This window comes from Calonectris borealis, chromosome 2, assembly GCF_964195595.1.
Source record: "Calonectris borealis chromosome 2, bCalBor7.hap1.2, whole genome shotgun sequence".
Classification (NCBI taxonomy): Eukaryota; Metazoa; Chordata; class Aves; order Procellariiformes; family Procellariidae; genus Calonectris; species Calonectris borealis.
This window is the reverse complement of record NC_134313.1, coordinates 133,838,885-133,854,579: the sequence shown is the minus strand read 5'-3', so window position 1 is coordinate 133,854,579 and position 15,695 is coordinate 133,838,885. Positions and strand designations below refer to the sequence as shown.

Sequence of the window (15,695 nt, the reverse complement as noted above, 5' to 3'; positions counted from 1 at the left end):
ACCGAACTACAAAGCAACAATGGGCATCAGGTAAATGTATCCAATACAATTTGCAGGCATAATTGAAAGCATTACTGCCTAATCAGACATCTAAAAGCAAAGCATGCTCAAACGAAATGTCTATAGACTCATTAGTTGGCAGCCATTCCATTACAATCACACATAATGTCAGTAGTGCCTTGAACCTGTGCCAATGACAACAGCATAAATTTTGCATCTCATTTCTGTGGTCATAAAATTAATGATCAGTTTAAAAATACTTCTTTGCAAAAGTTATTGCACAAAGAAATGACATGAATGTGTCCCTGTTATGTAGTCACAAGGATAATTAAGGAGTTGATGCTCATTAATATAGTTTCTTGTTTCCCCAGAATACCGTATGATTTATCTGGAAGTTGAAAAGAAAGTTTAATTAACAGTCAATAGTTAACAGTTACAACAATAACAAAAATATGTATATGAACTGACCCTATTTTCCAGTTTCTGCAATTTAAAATAACCTTTTATAGGTTTGATAGCATAATCAATATTTTATGTTATCTATAAAAAAAACATACAATGTCTTTCCTTATTAAATGCTACCTTTTCCATTACAGCTTATTTATTGATTTAGGAAATACTGCATACCAAAGGGTAAGTGTACCACATTAGGACTGGAACATAAAAGACAAACTCTCCTCATTGTAACAAGAGCTGCACTTCAGTCCCTGCCCCCTATTCTGAAGATTTTCAACAGATTTAGTTGGTAAAAGCTGAACATAATGAACAGGACCATATTACTTTGTAAGAATCCAGTTTAAAAAAAAAAAATCCAGACTCTTTTTTTCCCCCAGGAATTCAATATCTTCTGCAATAGTGTAATTATAGTAATGAACTCCTAAGCATTAAAGATGCTGCTTCAGCCACTAAATCTAAACAAGAGCAACCAAGATGTTTCAGCCGATGCCTCCAAAAGACACTTGGTAGCTCAGGGTCCCCAGATCACTAAACACTTTCATTTTATTTCTAAAGAAGTCTGGACAGAGTGAGGCATTAAAATTGCTCAAGTATAAGCAAAATAAAACAACTCACAAAAATAAAAAGACATGCAGGTCAAAACACCCTGCTTCTTGCCCTTTTGGGAGGTCCCAAGTCACTGCAGGTTGAAATCACTTCCTCCTGTCCAATCTCTGCTCCGCTAAGAACCCACCAAACAAAGAACTGGATGAAGCCACCAAGCATATAAATGCAAGGTCCTCCATACACAGTTTTTCACAAAAATAACCAAAGTTGCTTTCAAGCTGCCACGGGTATACTTTAGCCTCTGATAGCTGCAGCTGATTTTTTAAGAAGAGGCTACTGACCCAATCCACCAGTCGTCTTGCAAGACTGGATTCTTCTCACAGCCACTTTCTTGGTGTATGCTTTGCCATGCAACCTGCTCCGACACTCATTCCTAAAGAGTCTTCTAGAGTCTCATATTAACATGATGGTTTTTAATGGCTTGTTTCGTAAAGGTCAAGTAGGAATTCTTTAGCAGTCTTTTGTTGAAACAATACTGAAACAGCATTAGGTTTGTAAGCAAATATGCTTCAAGCAAGAAAAGCAACACAACTTTTACTCGCTGAGCTGCCTCTTGTTGTGATGATGCACATCAGGATAAGACCACTTTGTGCTGCACTGGTGGCTGTATCTTGTGCTGCTTGAAATTGCACTTGGCACGGACACTTCACAGATAACAGCTGCTTGTAGCTGAAAGGGACAACACAGTGACTTGCCTACAATGAAACCCTCCAGACTTCCAGGACAGAGTGATATTTGGCACACTTCTAATGCATCTGATGGTCTCTCCAGAAATACATCATGATGATCCTCAAAGGACTGCGCAACAACTAAGCCATATCTTTCCCATTTATGGTTAAATACTAACGACGTATTTATGCTCCTGACTGAACGCTCAAGTGTGTTAAAATAGAGAACTCTCACCCTCTGATGACCACAAGCTACTGCCTCCCTTTTCAAGTCCAAAAAGACTCCTACCTGCTGCCATTTCCAGAAAAACAGAGTGTATAGAGACAAAAAAGGAAGTATCACCTCCACACAAAACAGAAAAAAAAAAAAGAAAATACAAAGCCTTTGCATATAGTGCTACTCTATCAGCTTGACTATTTCCAGGAAGCAGATGTCTCAGGCTCCAGACACTCACTGCTCTGCCAAGAGCCAAAGAGGCATCTGAGTCATTTAAAGGTTTCCTACAGGTGCTCCCAATAATTACAAAGAGACACGGGTTTATCTTCTATTATAATACAGTGAAATGAAAAGTGGACCTTCATTGGTTTTTATCAGAGTCAAAAGTGGTAGTTCAGCAAATGTCAAATCATACTTTTCTGCATAAATATTGCCAAAGTCGTGTGCTGCAGATCAGCTATAAGGTGCACTGAGTGCTTTATGGGGAACTTGTTCTGCAAATTCCCATATTATGACTCAATTTGGCTAGTACTTTTGGTGTCTCACTTTCAAGACTGAGCCAAAATCTTTTGTGAAAAGTGATTAAAAATATATATTTTACTAAAATAAATGCAAAGAACAGATGGCAAGTGAGGTTCAAACACAAATACAGTTTCTAGGGCTTATAGTGCTTCTGCCAACTTTAGCACTATTTTTAGCATAAATTGAAAACAAGCTTCTTTTAACTAAACATTTTGGCAGCCATGGTATTGATTCAATTAATCTCAAAACAGAGAAATGCCAAAAACTGTATTAACTCAGAATCTTTGAAAAAGTCCAGACTTTTATATCCTCAGAGGAATACTAGTCTTATAAAAAATTAATCCAATTTGCATGAAAATTATCTTAGTTTTCAAGCTCCTTCTCAATTCTAAGATCTCGAACAGGTCACCTTGAGTGCAACAATGGCTTTTTGATTTTGCTTAAATTGCTGAGATGAAGAGTCAAATATTTCAAATGAAAAGAAAAAAAAAGTAGCAGCGTCTAAGAGAAAGAGACATTTCTGCTGAGTTCCTTAATTTAAGACTAAAATAAAAATAATAAACATTTAATAATATAACTCAATAAATAAAAACAAATTTTGTGGAAAGATTAGTGGTTTGGATATTAATATAATTGTACATTTTTGGTCATAAGAACAACATGCACTTTGTCTGTCCATAAATCAACATTACACTTAACTGTAAAAATCAGTGTAAAATCAGATAACACATCACACATGAGAATTAAATATTTTCCTGTACAATGAATTTTGTGTTGAATTTTCACATGTACTCACTTCCCCTAAAAAGCTTCATTTTTTCAGTGTGTAGACACAAAAAATGCTTTTGCCAGCATATTTACTGACCTGACAGACAACAGAAGAAGGCTTATTTTTAAGAGGATGCAAGAAAGTCCTCAAGTTCATCAATCTGGTTGCAAAGAAGTATGTATGCACTTTCTGAAAGTTGAGAGTTATGCACATGGATGACTTTGGTTTTAAGGAGCCTGGTTTTACTTGTGCACATGTTCTTCAATTTTTTTTTTATTCTTCTTTTAAACCTCCTTGTCTTATCTTTATGGAAGGTAAGATTCTGTATGTTAGTGGCCAAAGCCCATACAACAAGAGCTCAAAGCCCATACAACAAGAGCTCACATACAATACCTTGGTCAAACTGACTAGTCACTACATGCAAAGCCAGTAGAACTTCAAGAACATGCAATGATGAAAGAGAGTAGAGTGACAAGCTGATGCCCACAAAGCATACTGATGGAACAACTCACAAGCTGAAGAAGCTGCTGTTTGAGAGACCAGAGTCAAGTTTCATTATGTTATACAGGAAATATATGAATTTTGAAGGTGTTAGTCCACTTCTTTTGGACTCCCAAAGATTCTTCTGGATGCTTCTGGAAGGATGACAGGTCACAACTCACAAGATTCTTGAAAACAGCTGATATAGTATGATAATTAATGTAGTATGATAATTACTATACCATGATAATATGGCACATAGTATGAATCGTTCTTCACCCTTCCTTTCAGCTACAACAAAGATTATTTTATTTGTATTTTTAAAAAAATGGAGTAACTGCTACTGCAAAACAAGGAAGAGCAAATATGAAGTTTAAATGTGCACAATAGTGTTTATTCTTCCTAGTTTGTTTCAGTGCAGTTTCCACATTTCTGCTTTCACCCCTCCTTTTTTCCTAAAAGATATTCTCCTTTTTCACCTTATGTTTTGGGATATTTCTTCTTTCTCTGGAGGGGGGAGGAATAGGAAAATGTCTGACCATCACTGCCAGCTCAGTTTTTAATCTTTTCTCAGATTTTCCATTTTTCAAATGTCTAGGTGTGCACAGAGATATGAATGGGCACAAAAGTTGACCTCACTCAGCCTGCCGCTGCTTTGTTACACTAGTAGCTGGCCAAGAATCTGACTGCTTACCTCCGTGTGGGTTCTTTGTTCTACACCTACACAAGTCACGCCTAATTTGTACAGGCCTAAAGTAAGAATGACACAACCAAATAACGTTTATCACACACTTCTTGAACTCTGGAAATTATATCAACAACCCATACCACCGAACCACATTCCCTCAAATATTTTGCAAATAAGTGCAGGCTCCCATTTCTCATGAATTTTTCATGTTTGTGCATGTAAATGCACATGAATTTGGAGAAATTTATCCTCACTTGCAGAGAACAATGGTATAACTTTAGAGCCCTCTCATTTTGTTGACAAATACTGAAAGAACACTAAAGTGTCAGCATTCGCAAGCTTCACCATCTGTACATAGTTCTACAATCTGAACCAAAGAGACACATCATGAAAATTTAAAAAAAAAGCAATATATCCTTCTTAAGAAGCAAAAGCACTCTAATAAAAAGAATAAGACTGAATACAATTTTCATAGAAATCAGAGCAAGTTATATAGTAACAATTACAGACTATATCAACTAAATCATCCATTTTACCGGAGATAATGAAATCTCATCTTTATTAATAATTTGTTGAATTGGAAAAGAAATTCTGAATCAAATTGCCAATGAAGAAAGTAAATAGACTAGAATATTCCTGACCTTCAAAAAAAAGCAAACAAGTAAATGCAAACTCTGTTCTTTGTAGACAACTCTCATGTTTATTAGAGAGTCATAGCCTCAGAAAGTCATTAAGTCTTCAAAAACATGCTCTCCAGACAGTCAGATGCATTTGCAATGAAACAACCATGACACCTAATTTCATGTTAGTTATTTTCTTAATAAAATAACATTTGACTTTTCCACCCTTAATTCTGTTGGACAATGAAGAGAGGAGGGAAACTACATTTTAACTTCAGTGAGGGTGCTTAGGTGCAATATAAAAAAAACAGCAAATTATTTTAATATAATTTTTAAAGAATCACATAGTTCGAGTTTACAAAATCTTGGCAATCTTTGGGAAGTTTCAAGTTGTATTTTCTCTTTCAGTTGAACTGTTATGGCTATATAACTTGACTTAAACAGGGATAAGAAATGTATGAACTTGTTGTGCCTTGTTATAACGTTACTTGCCTAACATGACTTACATATTTTCATTTTATCAGGAGGCACACTGTAGCCTACACGTTTGAACCTCCTTGTCCAGAAACAGACAGTTCTTCAACCACTGCAAGAAGTGAAGCTTTGCATAGGCTTTTTTGACCTCGCACTGTGACCCTCATACCAGCATCCACAGGCTATAGGTCACGACCTCAAGAATTAGCATCATGGAAATAAGAGCCCTGCCAGGTTTAGTTCCAGAACAGAACGCTGTAGCAACAAACTCCTCAGTCTTTTCTAAACTGAACTCTGCAGCTTTGTTTTAACTCCACTAGAAGACAATAGATAACCCACACTTCAGCTTTCATTACCCGCACACTAAATCGTCTCCTCTCCAACTAAAGGTCTGAGCTCCCGCTGCACTATGGAAACATTCATTCAGTGCAGATCGAAAGCCAATATCATATTGCCACTAGATGATCCTATTAAAAGGTTGAAGAAATATCACTATGGAATTGAAGACTTTTGCAGTGTTAAGAAAAAAGGCTGAAATAAGTTATCCCTATTCAAATTTTATCTCCTAAGCAGGCTGCTTTGCATACACTTCCTCTGAAAAAAAAAAAAACCTGCATCACATGGTCTTGCGCAATGCTACGCTACTGCTAATTAAGCCAGACATAACAAGCTCCATTTATATTAAATTCTGAACTATCTTTCTAAACTAATCTTTTCATCAGTAAGCGTTCTCAGATGTGTGTCATGAAGGAAATGGGACCTAGCTTTGAGCGATAGTTTAGCGAGAACTTTGCCACTGGGAAGCTTCTCCCGGCTTTCCTCAGCAGGGGGAGCCAGCCCCCTCGGCCTCGAAAGGAGCCGGGCACAGCCCGGCACCGCAGCTACCGGGGGGAACGCGACCGAGAGCCTGGCAGCGGGCAAAAACACACCGGGGGCGGGGGGGAAATCATGCGTGACATTTACCTTTATCCTGGAATTCTTGAGGATAACTGCAGAAAGAAGAAGAAACAACATAAAGCAATGCACACTTGCAAATCCACAGTACTAGAACGTAGCATAAAACAATTACTAGTTTTCAACAAGTTTTGTAGTTGAAACAGCGCTGCGAGGTTTCTGTAATCATTTTTAAGTCCTTATTTTCGGCTAAAATATTTACTCAGTTTTTCTTTTGCCTTTGCAGTTGAGAGAACACCCAGTCACTTCAAAGATGACTTGAACAAAACCAAACTCAGATAGAGCAGCCTTTTCTAGGAACATACATCTACTCAGATATTTTAAGGTATAAACATACAAAAGCAACTTTAATTTTAGTAAACCTTCTAAATGTTAATATATTTCAAAAAGTTTTGTGCATAAGTAAAAGCCCCTAAGCATACTTTAACAATAACATGGTAGGTCAGCAGGAAAAAATCTACAAATAGTGGTTTTAGTTGCAGTAATTTATCAAATCCAAATGAAAAAGTATTAATAATCAACCAGAAATTAGAAAGTTAATGCATGACTAAATAAAAAAGTCATTTTCAAATAAGAAGATCTCAACTTATTTAATGCCTAAAAAAAGATAAAATTCTATCATCTCAGAGGGAAAAAATACTGTTTCTTCAGAGCTAAATCTTGATATTTCAGAAACAAAAATAATCATAGGATACAGTTTGATGTATAAAGATAAATAATCAGGACAGAGTTATGTAAAATGGCATCTCAAGAAGAATGCATGGACTAGAGTTTATGCCAAAAGAAGAGGATTTCACCAGAAATCCTGGCAAATAAAATGCAGCTACCAAGACCATCTTTATGGACAACAAGCAGTAGTGCATATATTAGGCGAGTCGGTAAGGAGATGCTTACAAGTAATGAGCAGGAGAGAAAGCAAGGGTCTAGGGATAAGAAATTAAGAAATGCAAACAGAGATAAAAGGCCAGATCTAAGAAATCCTGCATAGCAAGCAGCAGTAATAGTTCAGCACAGCCTGATATGTGGGATGTGAAAAATCAAAGACAACTACAAAGTGCATATATTTTGCAGCCTGCCTGAAAAGCAAAACGCTGTTAACAGTGAATAATATTACAGGAGACAAGGAAGGAATTAGAAATTAAAATAAGACATGAAATCATGGGGTCATGTAAGTGAATAGCAAAGGATTCAGTGTCAACTGTGCTCATAACTGCAGGTTCCCTCCTTTGATATTTCATCATCCAAAAAAACATAGTTGAGTCATAAGACTGAAGAAAAAAGTCAGCAATGCTGTATCTGCAAGTCATCTGTACGGTCCCAGTTAGCTCAATAACCCAGAAGGGAAAGCACGAAAAAAAGAGAAAGAAAATACCGGTTCCTTTAAAAAAAAAAAGTTCCCTAAGCATTTACAGCCTGAATTAAAGGCACACAAATCTTCAATTACAAGGTTTTGGGACACAACTCCTGTCTTCCCGCAGTTAGTGTGATACAAAGAATGATGCCTTCGCCAGATGATTGTGCTGTCTTTGAAATTGCAAACAAGTTGCCACAGAGGCAGGAGCATGTCATCAAAGTAAAGGTTAGGAGATATCCAACGGAAGTGATCAGTAGAAAAACACTTTGGAAACAACAATGGGAAAAGAACAGCAAGTACCAGATTATATCCTAGTTGATTAGAGTTGTAAGAAAAGAGATTTTGCAAAGAAAATTTTGTAGCACAAATAAAATTACAGCCGAATCTCTTTAGCTGAATTGTTTGACGGAAATTAAAACACAATAGAACAGAGTCTCAAATCATACCTGATATTAAAAAATAAAAACACGCAGCCTTCTGCTTGGTCTGTCACAGTACTTCACTATTTCAACACTGCTGAAACAAACTTATGATCTATAGTTTCCAGTTATGTTTCAATTTTCTATTACAGACAGAGCTAAATGACAGAATATACAGTAAAGCAAAGTCAGCATTGAATTATGCTGTTTTACACCAGTTGAGTATGGAGACCGGAAGCTCATTCATATTCTCAATGCATTATATTTCGCATATTTTAATGAATCTTACCAAAGCAGAGGTGAAGGCAAGCTCTACCCTACCAGCTTGCAATCAGGGTTCAGAATATTACAGCAATTCAAATAGGACAAATCCTTATGTTCCCATTTCTTACTAAATTCTAGCAGCTTTGAGAAAGATATAAATACTTGAACCCATGCAGACTATTTGACAAAATCAGGACCTAGACAGATTTCTAATTGTTAATGGTTATTAAAAATTGTAAAAACTTAAGTTATCAGTAAGTGACTTTATAACATATTAAAGCCATGAAGCTCACTTACCTTGCCTTGACATCTTTTATCTTCTTAAGAAGAACTTCCCTTCTTTCTTTTGCTTTCTTGGATAGATTTTCTCCTTTTAGCGTTTGGGAAATAAACGTGTCAACATCTAAATAAAGAAGGAAAAAAAAAAGTATACCTCAAAAAAAGATAAATACTGCTGTAATGAGTTTGTCCTGATACTACTGTGAAGAAACTATGAAAATTATTTTCAGGCCTACACACAGCGTCGTTAACAGACATTTCAGATTCTAAATGGGATACATTTGTTCTCTGATCTACTTACGCTTAGCACAGCAAATCCTACAGTGACATTTGATTCTTGCTCACTTAATTATGCCACATAAGTCCTAATAAATTGCAGTACTATAACAATTACTTTCCATCACCTAAAGTAAGGGATAAAGCTAAAACATGGAAAGAGCCTTTATGCATATATTACTGCCATGTTATTTCAGAAGTTCAAGTTACAAAAATGGTTGAGCAATTCATTATTTCCACAGTAACGCCTACCCAGCTACTAATATAGGTCACTTACTAGTTACAGTATTTTCAAATGTTCTTACATTGCCTCTGAACTGCCTACTTGACTAAAAGTTCATATCCAAAGCCTTAATCCTGCAAATAATTAGGTAGGCACAATAACCATACTGAAGGAGTCAAGCCCAAGCATGTACTTGAAGTTAAGCATACCTGCACTTGTAGAATCACAAACTTTTAAACCTCTAACCTGCACTGTAATTTTTAATTCTTATACAGAAGATACATTTATATAGTCATGTAGAATCAAAGCATTCCATAAAGTTACTATGGTCCTTTGTAATATAGTAAATATCTATTCCATAGGATAAAAAACAATGCAGTGACTGAGAATTTGGGGGAGTGTAACTCCTCCAGTAGTATGTTTTCTCGGTTAACTAAAATGTTTATAAGAAACTTGTACAGTTAGTTTTGGCAGTTACCAATCAACATACGATTATCCCGAAAACTGAAAAGTAGAAATATGACCAAAAAATCCGGCTTGTTGACTTAAATTTCTCAGCTGTATGGATAATAACGTATGTTCAGTGAATAAGGGAAAGCATACATAAGTAACACTCAAATGTTTGCATGCAAAAGTTTACATTTTAAAACAACATTAAATGAATATTTACTGCAGATTTCATAAGTGCAAGCCGTAACTGCCTGCTTTTTTCTTTAGAAAAGAGAAGTTCAACAGAAACATATCCCACTTTATATTACAGGCTGCAAGAAAACAAATTAAGTCAAAAGCTACTCTTTGAGAACACTAGTATAGCTATTACAAAGGTTTCATTCTTTATAAATAATTTACCAGGTTATTATTTAGACGTTTAGATTGGCTTGCTGTCATCACAAAATGTGACAAAATCTACATTTTGGAAAATGTTTTAGAGTTCCGAAGAATGGTATTGATCCCCCTCCCCATAAGACAGAGAATCTTCCCCACTACATTCTCCAGAGCAGTCCTGAAGGGTGGAGACCCACACTCAATTCTATGGCATTCCTTCTTTAAAAGGACAGAAGGAAAGGCACTTAACATGTGTATTAATGAATCCTCCAGATACACCCCCAACAGCCTCTGTGCTGTACACCGAGCATCCCTGGAAACATTTCATCCTAACCCACAGAAAATTTATACATCTTCATAAATTCCAATGATTACAATTTGCGATCAAGCAGGCAAATGAGGATCCACGTGATCCCAGACATTGACCATCCACAAAACCTCCCTTAGGTCAAAAGACCCAATACTTTTACTACTGAGGGCAAAAAACAAAACCACCAACAGTTTTTCCCCTCAATGAAACCCAACAGGATTTTCCAGTACAGATCAACCTTTCACTCTGGGAGGGACACGCTGATTCAATATTTGTTCCTTCATACTTTTACATATTTATTTCAAAAATTAGATAGCAGCTTCAAAGTTCTACCTAGGCAGCAATATGTGAAAGCTTAGAGCAATCAGTCACGTTCATAAATAAGGAGCAATGCTTGCACAGTAATCTTTGGATACTGATTAATCACAGAACTTTGCCTCAGCAGTCTTCATTTAAACTCAGTGTGCTGCTTTACTTCTTGGAAAAGCTCAAAACCCAGCTGAGAACTCGGTCGTCTCTGGTTTTGACTGACTCTCAAAGCTTTTTTCAAACACAAATGTTGAGATAACTTGGTTTCTTTTCCCCACATACTCCTTAATTGTGTTATCAGAAGAAAGAATTACCACTTCTGGCTTAGAATACACTGTAGATACAAAAATTTCAGGACTAACTACATTGCTGACACAATCTGTTCTTTTCAGGAAAAGCTTGGACTTCAAAAGCAGAAATAATGCAGAATTTTCAACCATGGAGGTACAGGGCTGAAGTAGATGCTCCATCTCTTCTCAGTAAAAGTAGGTAATGAGATGGAGGAGAGGGGAGAAGGAAAGAGACAGAGAGAGAGCAAGCATGCACAAGCTCCTGATAAGTTTGTTGTTTCTAAACAGCAGCAGCAGTTACAATCTCCTGTGAGATTGTAAAACAAGTTCTGCGAGCTTAGGTAGTCACAAACAGAATGCACTGTTCTCATCATGGAATACTATTACTTCCATATGTCCAGAGAAGGCATATAGCTTGATTCATCATAACACCAAAATATGAAGACAGACCTGATGTACACATGATCTTCAACAGGATGCTAAATAAGCAATATTCTTGGAAAATTACATGTTACTGTATCATAGATTTTCTTACCTACTCACAATTACACAGAATGTCATATACCTTGCTCAAGCCACCTTCTGATCTAGTGTTGTAAATCCATTCAGGATGTGCCAGATGCACACGAGATTAGTAACTTATACTGAGCTCCTCTGGACAAGAAGCAAGAAAGTTATCTAAGTTATGATCATCTCTTCACTACCTCAACTTCCACACTGTGGAAGAGTATGGAAGGAGCAGTCCCTGCTGTTAGAGAGAGCTTCATCACTGGCTTAAGGGAAGGTTCACGCAATTTCTCTGACATTCCTCAAAGTGATTTACCTTAGAATGAGAACAGAACTCAGGACCTCAGTATGACAGATACAAGCCTCATACAGTGAACTTCAGACAGACGCAGCAAAATATGCCCATTTCTCACCGCTATTCTAGTCACTTACTTGCTCTTCCTTCTCCAGGGTGATCCAAAACTTGATCTCTCCTCTGCTAGTTTAATGCTATACCGAAAAGGAAAGTGTAAGCCACTAATCACAAGCACTTCAGTGTAGATGTGTTTCTTTCATGCTTCAGTAGCAGTTGGTCCATTGAGGAATTTAAAAAGTAATAAAAGATAAACTCCAAAAACAAAACATCTTTGAACAGATTTCTGATTTAAAAGCACTTTTACTAATCAGCTACCATACAACAAACAAAACAAGTTATCTATTTCCATAAATTGTTTGTTTCTAGCAAACTGAGCAGCTATTTAGTATTACACATTGCAGAAACTCAACTGTTTCCATTGAAAACACTAAAATTTCAAAGAGAAATAAACTTTGGAAACCTATTCAACACCTCTTACCTTTTTTTAAGCTTGTGTGTTAGAGTGCCCAATAGCTTGAAGACCCATATTTGTTGCTCTGTTTCTTAAAGCTCATTATTTTAACTCTCTCTGCCCCAGAGAAATTATTTGCCTCCAGAAATGAACAACAGCTGCCGAACTGAAAGATCCGATTGATATGATCCACTCACAAATTGCTTTGTCAATACAGGTTACAAACTGACAGAAAAGGGAAGTCACTCTACAGTCTAGCTCTGTCCACTTCAACCGGCTCATACAGTTCAAAGCTTAATTGCCATTTCATACAACAATCAAAAGCTGAAAAGCCATTTTAATTTCATTTTCATCTACATTCCTTTTACAATGAAAAAAGTTATGATTTATTTTGCTTTTCATTGTTAAAACATTTTGTGGTTCTCCTTACTTCCGTGACTATAATCAGACAACACTGCAAGTTTTTCATCGTTTTGTCTTTGGGGCTATTTTCCTTAATGAAGGCTGAAACAACACAGATGGGCTTTTTCAAGAATGTTGTAAATTTTTAGCCCAGAGCAAGTGCTGCGTTGAAGACTGCTAATCATAACAAATCATAGCACTTCTGTTGTTTACAGGGCTTAGTATCGTGATCATAAGTTGCACTTAATAAACAAACACACTTAGGACAGAACTACCTCATTTTTGCGTCAGGGTGGGCCAAAGAGACTCTCACAGAGGTACTCAGACTGTGTCCTGGCTCTTCCTTTCTCCCCTCCTCCAGTAGATAACCAAAATGTCGTCTATCACATTATCAAAAAGTTAGTCACTTCTTCATCACCTGATGAGTTCATGCCATTCAAATGACATGAGAACAATTATAAACAGGCGATGAAATAGGTGTGTTTCCACTCACATGGCAGGGCACGCACGCAGCTCCCTGTCCGTGACCCGAGGAGAACACAGGCTCCTGTTTCGGGGCTGGACACGCATCCGTCATATGACAAGGGACACTTGCATGGGGTCACCGGGCGGATGCAGTGCCAGTCACACAAGAAGGGAACAGCAGGTCAGCAGAACAATTTCTTCAGCCACCAGCCTTTTCCCATCTCTATCCTCCGCCTCAAGGATTGAGGGAGCCAGGAGCCGGCTGCAAGCCAGAGAATTCGGGAAGGTAGCTGCAAGCTACGCACATTTGTGCACACACACTGTCCAAAGGTGACCAACATGAAACAAATTGCCACATATCTTTCAGCTTTACATGGGCTGGCATTAGAAAGCCATTTATTAATTTGATTTCAAAATTTTCGTGCAATTCATCAATAGGGAACAGGTCTGAATACAAATTATCAAGCAATATCTGTGACTGCCTGTCCTCTTGAATCAAGAAATATGAGGATTTTGCTTCTGCTCTCCCCCTTCCTTCCCAACTATATTTAAAAGTCTCTCTCCAGAGTTTGCTAAACTGTCTTTTAAAAAAAAATATATACTTATACAGAAACAGAACACATGGTGTAAAATAAAAGTGACTGACACTCTAAGATGTCTAAAAATATCACATTGATCCAGCCTAACAGGTAGATGAGCATTCCTTTCAGCACAAAGTCCTGGAAAGGACGGCCCTTAGAAACTGCTGTACCTTAAATCTCCAAAAGCAAGGCTATCTTGCCATGTTGCCACATACAAAGTGAGTCTCATGATAAACGTTGACGCTCAACAATTTCGTTAATGATTTAGAAAGCAGAAGTACACCCAAACTGCCAAGACTCCTCAAATGAAGTAAACAGATAAGACAACTCTTTTAAGAAGTTAAAGAAAAATATTATAATCAAGGATATCTAATCGCAAGATATATCTAATCTCATTGGCTGAGTAGCTGAGCATCCTCTCTCTACATTAAAGAGGTGAGAAAAGATTAAGCTGTAACATATTAAGCATATCATGAAAAAAACCACACCAGTACAAATCATGATCAAGTTACAAAGTGATTCCAAATGAACTATAATAAAAAATGTTAAGGATTAACCTAAAGATTTACACTGTATGCCACATTATACTGCATCTATTGTGGTTTGTTGACATATGATTATGAAAGAAACGTAAACCCAGTCAGATGAGAAAGATAGACTCCACGTTAATTGAAAAAGACAAACTAAGTGAATAATGAGTATATAAAAAATAGCCTATGCCATTTTTATCACCCGTATATGACACTTATTCTCAAATTTATGGCAGAGACAATTGAACTATGTTTCAAATCACTGGAGGTTATTTCTTACCAGGAATGCCTCTGTGCATTTTTTCACCTCACTGTTTCTATTCTTATTCCATTACTATTGAAATACATATATATTACCAAAGCTGTAAATACATGTCTACTTAGAAGATGTCTACAATAATCGCCCTGGTTTATCTTGTAAAGATGGATTCTTCAGCAAGAACCAGCATTCATTAAAGCCTTGGAAACATAAAAATGATACTTAAAAACAAAGAGTAAAGTTTTAAACAACAATATCCTTTTAAAATTGAACCAGCCAATGAAGAAGAGCTACACTGTACCTAGGTGGCTTTTCCTATGACAGGAATGTAAGGAGCAAGTCCAGCAACAGCTGACACGGAGGTCGAAAAAGGACAGTTAGTTTTCTGGGCATCAGGCATAAATATAATTACTGTAGTACCCAAAAATAAAAGGTAAGAAAATAAAACTCATGCACTGGATCCACCGTCTTGTAGTTTTCTTGCTTGCCCTCTTCTGCATGCTATTTCCAGGATGCAACTAAACAAGTGGGTAAACAACATTAATTTGAAGAAAAAATTAAGAGGAATCACATTGAAAAAAGGCAATTTGGACAATATGACTAAGCATTTAAACAAACTGAATAATATCTGGCTGGAAACCGTCTCTAGGGCAAGAACATTAGTTTCTATTTAGTTTTGGGTTTTTGTTTAGTAGAACAAGGAAAATGGATATTGGGACTCAATATAAGGTTCCACATGAACTAGAGAAAGAGTTTTATTCCATTTTCATAGAAAAAATCTTTGTAACTTTTAAAATATGAATACAGGAGATTCAAACTGGAAATACTCCAGTGTGAAAGGAAAACTGAATTAAAAAAAAGCAATAGGACCCTTATTATAGTCACAGGTGTCATGAAGATAAGAGGGAAAAGATATAAATGATACATATATCTAATGATCATGACACTGTCAAAAACTTTTAAAAAATAAAGAATTCTTAACTCCTCCAACTAAATCTCCATTACTGAAAAAAATCAAGATATTTTTTTTTCCAATCAAGATGACTGAAGCTTACGTTACAAGAGAAATAATATGACTTTGGGGAAGAAACAGCCTCTGAAATCCTTCTCAGCTGTGGACAAGCCAAAACTTAGAGTGTGCA

The 15,695-nt window shown here is 36.6% G+C and overlaps 1 protein-coding gene across 4 annotated transcripts in view; it reads right to left on the bottom strand.

The window, feature by feature from the left end:
• SKAP2 (src kinase associated phosphoprotein 2) overlaps positions 1 to 15,695 on the bottom strand; it is a 120,087-nt gene that overhangs the window by 100,327 nt on the left and 4,065 nt on the right. For 3 of the 4 annotated variants that reach the window (XM_075143507.1, XM_075143506.1, XM_075143510.1), the window contains exons 2-3: positions 8,789 to 8,894; positions 6,464 to 6,489 (exon numbers count right to left, since the gene is read on the bottom strand). The exons of the other annotated variant lie outside the window; for it this stretch is intronic. In XM_075143507.1, coding sequence (XP_074999608.1) covers positions 6,464 to 6,489; positions 8,789 to 8,894 — 132 coding nt within the window. The remainder of the gene's footprint in view (positions 1 to 6,463; positions 6,490 to 8,788; positions 8,895 to 15,695) is intronic. 4 annotated transcript variants of the gene reach the window in all.